The 9,996-nt window shown below is 48.0% G+C and overlaps 2 gene segments (V, D, J or C); both read left to right on the top strand.

Annotated features, from left to right (window-relative positions):
* The first annotated feature begins 788 nt into the window (after window positions 1-788).
* LOC129399943 (immunoglobulin heavy variable 4-61-like) lies at window positions 789-1,182 on the top strand. The segment is given in 2 exon segments: window positions 789-834; window positions 914-1,182. Coding segments are annotated over 2 exon segments (315 nt in total).
* A 5,605-nt stretch (window positions 1,183-6,787) lies between these two features.
* On the top strand, window positions 6,788-7,581 carry LOC101550391 (immunoglobulin heavy variable 3-23-like). The segment is given in 3 exon segments: window positions 6,788-6,833; window positions 6,935-7,240; window positions 7,508-7,581. Coding segments are annotated over 3 exon segments (426 nt in total).
* The last annotated feature ends 2,415 nt before the right edge of the window (window positions 7,582-9,996 follow it).

Genomic DNA, 9,996 nt, shown 5'->3' with positions numbered 1-9,996 from the left:
ATTCCACCTAAATCTCCCAGGAGGGGCAGACCAGCAGCTGGAATTCAGGACACACTGGCCCCGGCTAGCACTAGGTGGCGCTCTAGAGGGGCACGGGCCCTGTCCCCGCCCTGCTGAAGGCCCAGTAGCTGCACCCACCCCTCACTGACCCACCACACCTACTGCCCAAGGCCTAACTCCAGGGCTGCACTGAGAAATTTCACAAATGTTCTTGTACTGAAGTAATTTGATAATTCCTTTAGTCTTTTGATTGTAATAAATAACATAGAAGAAATTATTGTGTGCCTGCTAAAAGGGCAGGCTTGCGGTACTGGCTGGGGAAATGCGGACACTGAGGAAGGAAGGTCACTAGGAGATGGGATTGGTGTTGAAATAATAAAAACCCATTACATCTGCTTTTGGAACAACTTTGCAAAACACAGTGTTTAAAAAAGGAAAATGAAGTTGAATTTTAGAGTTGCTGAGAAATAGAAAAAAGAAAATGTGAATTAATTTAGAGAATTTTGATACTTTCATCTTCTGATTATGAAGATGAATAAGTCAGGATCCTTGTATGACCTGTTTCAATGTGCCCCATTGACCAGTGCTCAATCCAACAGACAGTGAGTTCAGCGCCCAATGGGACAAAGGGGATGCGAGGACAGAGGTCTCCACTAATAACAGAGGAGGTCACCTCATGCAAATCTCTCTCAAGCAACGGGCTAAAATCCCCTCTGAGCTGTGGAACTCACAGCTGTCTCCTCACTCAGGGCTGAGTCTCTGCGGAAGGCAGAGCTGTGGTTGAGAAGATGATTCTGGGGGGTCTTCTCCTCTGCCTGGTGACAGCCCCCCTGGGTGATGTCTCAGATGTGACAGGGTCTAGGGGAGGGAGTGACTGCAGGGACTGACACTGACTGATTCTCCTTGTCCCCAGGTGTCCTGTCCCAGGTGCAGCTGCAGGAGTCTGGCCCAGGACTGGTGGCCCCCTCCCAGACCCTCTCCCTCACCTGCTCTGTCTCCGGATTCTCCATCACAACCAAATATTATTGCTGGGCATGGATCTGCCAGACCCCAGGGAAGGGCCTGCTCTGGTTGAGGCGCATGTGTTATCATGGAGGCACCAACTACAGCCCATCCCTCACGAGCTGCGTCTCCATCACCAGAGACACGAACAAGAACCAGTTCTCCCTGCAGCTGAGCTAAGTGACCCCCGAGGACACAGCTGTGTATTACTGTGCAAGAGACACACAGTGAGGGGAAGTCAGGGTGAGCCCAGACACAAACTTGCTGAGACAGGCTGGGCTGCAAAGGAGTCCAGGGCCACCAGAGGTCACTCAGGACTGAGAGGGGCACAAGGACCAGGAGGGGGTCAGGCCCACAAAGGGAATCCTAACAGCAAGCAGTTACTAACCCACACTGTACTGAGAGTGATCACAAGGGTCACAGAGGGGTCCCTGTCTGACATCACTCACTCTTAGGACAGGTCCATGCTCAAATCTCCCGCAAGGATCTCTGTAGCAACTTCCCTCAGGATCTCACACTTCCTGCACCCCTGTTTCCACCCAGCCCTATGGAGGTGTAGGTCTCTGACCCTCCCCGCAGTGACCCTGCACACTCCCCTTCTGTCTCCTCCCCAGAGACTCTCACTCCTATGCTCAAGGACGCCCAGAGATGGACTCAGCCAAGTCTCCTGTCAGGGGGTGCCTGGTAACCTGTGACCCTCTGAGTCTCCTCCTCTTCCTTACTCTGCTGTGTCCCTCTGTGCAGGTCTAAGGGAAGAGCTGCATGAGGACTCAGGGGAGGCTCCAGCCCACACACCTCAGCTCACTCCTGGGCAATCGCTGTACAGGGCCTTCAGGAAGGGTCCCTGTTACTCTCTAGTGTGTATTGGTCAGAAGGATGCTGTAGGTGTCACAACTGAACTGGATAAAAGTAAAACACTGACCCTGGTAGCTAGAATGCTCATTGACTGCCAACAAAAATATCATCTGAAAAACATACATCAATGTTTGTAGGATGACATTACTTTGTCCTCTCCCTCCTTGCCACAAGTAGCTTGTCCCGGTTTTCCCCGGAGTTTAGGCTTACCCATCACACCCATCAAGGTGTTCCCAAATCTCTCCCATCCCTTTGTTTAGCTATAATCACTTCTCCATGCTCTCTTCCCCAAAAGAGTTAATCTGCGGCTTTCCCTTAATCTGACTCTGCTAATTTGCAAGGTCAGACCTTCCTAGCATACTGAATTTATATTATATAAGTAAATATGGCCTTTCTCCTCTTCTTGTGCCTTTTGAACAATTTACTTTAAAGCTATGTCTGTTTTGTATAGACACAAGAAGACAATATTATGTTTTTGTAACTTGGGAATTAATTGGCCTCGAATATTATTCCCTCCCGGGTATCTGCTTTCTCCACTTAAGCCTCAGTTGCCCTCAGTTCCTAGCACCCCAAAAGCAGGGTCCCGACGAGGGACGGGAAGGATCCAGGGCAAGCGGTGAGTTATGTGCTACCCTGGCATCGAGATGGGCCTGGCCAAAGTGCCTAATTCTTAACTATAAGTTAAGAGCTTGATCATAGACAAATGCTGTCATGATCCAATAGTAATTATGAGACTGGGACCCTGCGAGGGATAGGAAAGACTGATCTGGCCTGAGCACTGTAGTCTGAGATTGAGATGGCCCCAGGAGAGCAATTCTATAAGCTTTAATGCATTTCTTATTGTGTCCATACAAAATAATTAATATTATGAATTCTTATATGTTTGCTGGCTGAGGAGAAGAGAAACACATTCATGGCACTCCGCCCTTGGGTGGATCCACCTGTTGAAAGAGAATTAAATCCTAGGAGAAGCATCCCCTAAGGGAAAGGAACCTTACCCTATTGATGGTGACCACACCTATGTGTATGCCCCAACCCCCTCATGCTGTGGAGATTTAACTAGGCTGGAAGAGTGGGTTGGGGGGCGAGATCCACGGGAGCCAGATCCACGGGGCCAGATCCACGAGAGCAAGATCCACAGATCCAGAGAGAGACCGAGAGCCGGGAGAGAAGCAGGGAGAGAGAATGAAATAAACGGATCGAGCAACCAGTTTGGCCTTCTTCCTTCTTCCTTCCATCGCCTGCCTTTGATCAACAGCACACACAGCGGTTCTGGGGCATCGGACGCGGGCGGTGAGACAGAGCCGCCCGGAGAGCCCGGGAGTGCACTCGCCCCACGCTGAGCTTTAGTTTTTTACAAATTATGATTTATTAATTATTCACTTCCTGTGTCCTGTGCATGCTGGCAACTAGGAAGTCAGGTGATCAGTTCCTTCTTATTCTGCATCCTGAGACCCAGATCCCCCATGGTGTTTCTCCCAGGCAGGGGGCGGATGAGTTGAGATGCCCAGAAGGAGGCAGGAATAACAGTTCATTCCTCCTGCATCTGATGTTAGTCCATTTGGAACTGGAATGACCTGGATGATCACACTTTATAGAGAAAATCTATTTTCTTGAGAAACACTGTTCTCCATAATATTCAAAGACACAAAATTCAAAGACACTGCAAGGAGTATTTCTGTTCACAGATATTTGTACTTCAAATTTGCACAAGATGTCAAATACCCAGACGATATTCAAGGATATTGATTCTAAATGGGACTTGGAAATTCTACTGGCCTATGAATCAAACACCCGTAGTAATTTACCAACAGTGACATTGGTTTTCAAAAGTTAATCTTTTCTTTCTCTGCATTTCTATCTTATACTGTGTCCCTTTGCTCTCCCTTTGAAGGACTTCCCTATGCGGCCCTTTCTCTGTAAACCAGACTTACTCTAAGGTCTCTGTGAGCTGTGATGGGACTCAGGCCTGAGTGACCTCCACGTGGAGGCAGGAAGGATTCCCTTCTCCATGGGGCTGTCTCTGAACATACCTCCCTGGGGAAACTGGTGTGAATCATACTGGGCTCATTTCCCAGTGCTCACACTTCTTCTCCCTGATGGTCTGAGGACACACTTCTCTATTCATACTGGGAATTCGTGGACTCTGAAAAACCCCCTAGACCACAGGAGGGGCTGCATGGGTGCTTCCGAGCACCAGAGGGCACTCGGGAGTCACCTCGCAAAGGCCTCAGCCCCTCCAGGGGGCAAAGAGGGTCATCATGTCCTAGAAGCCCACATGTCGTGCCAATATTCTGTCACAACACAGAGACACTCAGCCCCATCACCCCGCCCACTCTCATCCATGACCAGTTCCAGGGTCTTTCTCAGGACCCTTCCCCATCTCTCCCAGAGCAGCTCCACTTTCAGTGACACCCTCACAGTCCCAACCCCCTCCCCGTCTGTCCTCCCTGTCCCCCAAACTCACCCCACCAGGCCCCCAGGACTGCAATGCCTACAGGGGGAGTATTAATCAGTACGTTCCTGTTTGTTATTATTTTTATAGATTTCTCTTTATATTCATGTAAGATATAGAACAGCTTTTCCTCTTTTTTCTCCCTCCTTCTAGAAAGCTCCAGACCCATTTTAAAAGTCTGGAACTGAGAGTAATCCTAGATTCCTTTAGGCCTGAGTAAAAACCCACAATATATCCCTAGAGTTGAAGGCTATTGAGAGTGAATCTCCGTCACTACACCCTACACACACTTACACACACAGGAAGCACTGCAGAGAGCATGAGGGAGGGGTGAGGTGGGGGAGAGGGAGGAATGACATGGGCCAATGGGAAACACTGGGGTGAGCAGAAGTGTCCATATATGCTAGTGTTCATGAAACATTACTGATCTATAATCAGTATTCTGCTTAGGTCATGGCCTGCTTTGATTTTTTACTACTACATAAATGCTTACGTGGTAAGAAGGACAAATGGAGCTACATTTGGTGTGAAGAGTCACACTCCATATACCTTAATGTTCCCTGGTTCCAACAACTCCAGATTAACACAAAATTTTGAATATAGACAACTTGTCTTCAATATATGGAAAAAGGTCTTGACAATTGTCTGGCCCATATTTTGTTTATGTTGTTGGTTTTGTTTTTTTCTTCTTTTGGTTTTGGAGTCAGCCCTAGTGATGCTCTGGGGCTCTTCCTGCATCTTTCCCCAGGAATTACTCTTGAAGGTACTTGGAAGCCCACATAAAATATAGGGGATCGAACTTGGGTAAGTCATTGTGCAAGGCAAGTGCCCTACCACTGTACTAAGTTTCGGTCCCTCTTGGTTTGATTGTGTTGTTTGTGCCACTTTGGGTATACTCCTGGTTCTGTGTTCAGGGTCGCACCTGGTGTCGTCATGGTAAGCTGTGTGAAGCGCAGGGCATTAACCTGATTAACCACATGCATGGGAGGAAGCTTCCCCCTCTACTGCCTTTGCATCTCTAGTTACTGGGGACCAATCCTGGTGAACAGGGAACAACTGTGGGATTCTGTGAGTATGAACAGACAGACAGACAGACTGAAGAGATAAAGACTGTTGTTCAGGAGACTAACACCCTAGTAGACTGAGAGCTCTAAATGCTCAAGACATTGAGAATTATTATTTAGAACCAGGAATCTTCAGGAGAACGATATTCTTAGGTCAATTTTCTAACTTACTCTGTCTGAGCTTAGCTCTTACACATCGGAGGGCCTTAGGTAATTGAGACAAATACCTTTAACCCCAGAGATATTTCCTCTCAGATAAAATACAAAAACAATTATGCAGCTGTTAGAAAAAAGGAGGTCATTAAGTTTGCATACAAGTGGATCAGCATGGAAAGTATCATGCTAAGTGAAATGAGTCAGAAAGAGAGAGAGACATAGAAAGATTGCACTCATTTGTGGAATATAGAATAGTAGACTAGGAGACTAACACCCAAGAATAGTAGAAATAAGTACCAAGAGGTTGACTCCATGGCTTGGAGGCTGGTCTCTCATTCTGGGCAACTCAGAGAAGGGAACACCAAGTAAAATGTGGTCGGAGGTCATGCGGGGGAAGGGTGATGCGTGCTGAATGTAGACTAGAGACTGAACACAATGGCCACTCAACACCTTTATTGCAAACCACAACACCTAATCAGAGAGAGAGAACAAAAGGGAATACCCTGCCATAGTGGCAGTGTGGGGTGGGGGGAGACGGGACTGGGGAGGGTGGGAGAGATGCTGGGTTTACTGGTGGTATAGGATGGGCACTGGTGAAGGGATGGGTTCTTGAACTTTGTATGGGGGAAACATGAACACAATAATGTATAATTCATTTCAATTCTTAATGTAATTTTATTAGATCAATAAAGTCCAGATAAAAAAAAATGCAAAAACAGCAGCAACATGGACTTGCTTCCGTGGATTTCCAGATATCAGGGCCCTGTTATCTGGCCATTCTGCCTTCCTCCTGATTCTATATTAACAATTGCCTCCCAAAACAGTGACACGTGTGAGTGACACATGGATTTCTTTTGTGTCAATAGTGGGACCAACTCTTAAAATGTATTTTGAGTACATTAAGTTTTATGTGTCATAGTACACCATGAAATAGAAGTAATACTGTACACATTACAGGATTTATATAAAAGTAAACATTAAATAATATCAATTAAATTGGTTACCATATAATAATTGCATACTGGAATAGCAGAGTTCTGAATCTGTTCCTGGATACAGGAACCCCAGAACACCTCACCTGCCCTGGAGTCCTTTCTTCTATTTACAATTCCAAAGAGAACTTTTTATAGAGAAGGAGGACATGCAAATAAGACTCACTCCACAGTGATGAAAACAGCCTAGCCCAGCCTCAGTTCTGCGAGAGGAGTCAGTTCACGGTGCCCAAGGACTCAATCCTCACTCACACAGAACCAACATGGCCTCTGGGCTGAGCTGGCTTCTCCTGGTGGCTGTGTTAGGAGGTAACTCATGGGCGACAGAGACATGGAGCATGGGAGAGATGGGAAAGGAAGATCCTCTGTCTGAGGAGAGTTTGCTGACGAGGATGTCTTTGTGTTTGCAGGGGTCCAATGTGAGGTGCAACTGGTGGAGTCTGGGGGAGACTTGGTGCAGCCCGGGGGGTCTCTGAAACTCTCCTGTGCAGCTTCCGGTTTCAATTTTGGTGGCTATGAAATGAACTGGGTCCGCCAGGCTCCAGGGAAGGGCCTAGAGTGGATTTCATACATTAATACTGGTGGTGGTACTACATACTATGCCGACTCTGTGAAGGGTCGATTCACCATCTCCAGAGACAACAGCAAGAACACGCTCTCTCTGCAAATGAGCAGCCTGAGGGAGGAGGACACGGCCCTGTACTACTGTGCGAGAGACACAGTGAGGGGAAGGCCCTGTGGGCCCAGACAAAAACCACCTGCAGGAGGAAACAGGGTGAGCTTCAGGAGCGCAGACCCTCAGGAGGCTGAGGACTCGCCTCTGAGGAAACGTTGCTCATGACCAGATGAATCATGTTTCTGTGGAGATCAGGACTGACCTGCCCCTCAGCTCTCAGAAGACCCCATGGGCAACTTGTCCTGTGGGTTGTGGCTCTTAACCCTCCATCCCCACTGTGGGCAGGAAGAAGTTTTTCTCACTCTCCGCTTCCTGATGGAAGTTTACAATAATGTGACCACGATCTCATTGGGGTCTGAGGGGCACATTATTCTCTTGTAGAAATTAAATGACCCTGTAGGGATTATCCTGGTCTCCTGGAGTCACTTCATCAGAAAGAAAAATCCTGTGTCTACACAGCTCTGTGGTAGGCTCCTTCCTTCTGCTCTCAGACACACAGAATCTGTGTCCACTGACCTCTACCATCTGACCTGCACACAGTTATCCTCTACCTGGTCACCTTACACCTGGGAGTCCTGCTATCCGGGATGGGCTGATCCTGCATCCACTCAATAAATGTACATTCAGTTTTCCCACTTCCTCTCAACCCCTCAGCCATTGTGGAGGAGAGACCAGATCCTGTGACATGGGAAGCACTGATCCCTTCACAGTAAGACAAGAGACAGAACCCAGAGCATATATATTCTCCCTGAGCCCCTCTCCCAGAACCTCCAGAGCCCAGGGACCCTTGTAGATGTGACTCTTAATGAATTTCTCACTGTGGATCAGCCTCAATGTCCGGTCTGCCCTCCCAAGACAGAGAAACTTGGGGATTCAAATCTACATTCCTCCCTCCCTCACATGGTGACCCCACTGCGCAGCTCTATTGTTCTGGGGACCTTCCAAAGTGCCTGTTAGAGATTCAAAATGCACCACCGAGTATCTCTGAATAAATTTGAAGGGTATTATGGTTCAATGTCAATGTCACTGAAACCGTGTTGCTTACTGTGAATCACTTTCTCACCCCGGAACCAATGACTAAATGAGGATAAAATTGGGGAAACTGTGACAGACTGGGACAGTTGCAGTTCCAGGGATTCCCTGCAGGGGGCGCGCACACCCACTCAGAAGTGTTGCAGCCCAGGAGCAGGAGCACAGGGCTGAGAGGGTTTCTCACCCAGGGCCCCCGACTTCCTGTTGGAACAGCAGCAGCAGAAACACTCTAATGTCAGGTCAGCAGGATTGTGTGCCCCAGTGTGGGTTTCTGCCTAATGCCCGAGTCACTGTGAGAACTGACCTACTCAGGGCAGCCAAGACAAAATTAATGATGGTTTCTGGGCATCAGGATCCTCACCTGCTGGACAGCGGACAGCTGGGCTGAATTTGGGTGGTTCCAAATGTGGTCGCTGCTGGTCCACCACCAGACAAGCAGACCTCCCAGGCAAGGGCAGGCCCAGGGGTCTCTGTGCCATTCTGACTCCCAATGACTTTTCCATGGCACCCATGTGTTGGGGACTGCTCAGGACCCTGAACAAAAGAGGACCCCGAAACCTTTACCCTGGACAAACCGGAAAATTCCATTACCAGCTTTGCTTGACCTGAGGCACAGGTGCCCTTGTGACAAAGGAAATAGCCAAACTCAAGAGGTAAAAGTAGCCCAGGGCAGTTAACTAAGAGACGCCATTAAGCCCCTAAGTAGAATACCTTCCTCTACCTTGTGCCTTCCTCCTGCCAGATGCTCCTGCCAGATAGACCCTTGCCTTCCCCTCCCCACTATTTCTCAATCTACTCTTGAAGAATGTTGTAAGCCCACCTAATACACCCCGAACCTTTCCTTATTTGGTCTGAGAAGACATTTCCCTGATGATTGACAACTTATGTACCAACCCCCTGCTAAGAAAAGTATAAAGCCAGCGTGGCAGTTAATAAAGTTGCCCTTGATCGGCATGTGTCGTCTTGGGCCCCCTATTTATTATCCTCACTAGTTTTATTTCAGGTCGGAACCGCTCACAGAACCCACCCAATTAGGAGCGCTTTCCACTGTTGTCTCTCCGCGGGCCGGAGAGATCTCCGGGGGAAAGCGCACCCATGGTCCAGGGTGGACCCTGGTCTCTAGCTCTTTGCCCAGGAACCTTCCAAATTCTCAGGACTGAGCTCTGATCTCAGCCATCTAGAGCCTGTAGGCCTGTGATTACATTTGTTTTCCACTCAGAACATGATCAGAGTGGAATATTTTCTGTCCTCAGACAAATCAAATAGAAAATAATTAAAAGCATTCTTGCAGTAGTTCCAAAGAATATATTTGTAACAGCCAGTGACGCCCAGAAACAAGGCAGGGCAAGTTGAGCAGACAATTGGTCAGGGATGTGAGATGAGAATCTTGGAAATCAGGGAATGGTCAGATGCAAGGTACATGACTTGTAGTAGAAAAGACAAGAGCCTCCGTTCAGTTTAAGCCTCCCTCGATGCTAGTCATTACTGTACATGTCCTCCTGAGTCATGTATGTGTCCTGCTGACTAATACTATGAGTTTCTGCTGACCCACTGTGGGTGGTCCTGCTGAGTCAGTGTATGTGGTTCTGCTCAGTCCATTCTGTAGGCGATTCTTTAAGCTGACAAGTGTTTGAAGTGACACAAAGAGTAAAAATAATGAACAGAAAAAATAAACAGAACTTCAGGGCCAAATAGTACAGAGTCAAGGTGGTCCTTGCATTGTAGGAAGGCTGTGCTGGTCCAATCCCCACAGCCATATGGTTC

This window comes from Sorex araneus, chromosome X, assembly GCF_027595985.1.
Source record: "Sorex araneus isolate mSorAra2 chromosome X, mSorAra2.pri, whole genome shotgun sequence".
NCBI classification, from domain to species: Eukaryota; Metazoa; Chordata; class Mammalia; order Eulipotyphla; family Soricidae; genus Sorex; species Sorex araneus.
Note: the sequence above shows the minus strand (reverse complement) of the source record. Positions and strands in the feature narration are given on the sequence as shown.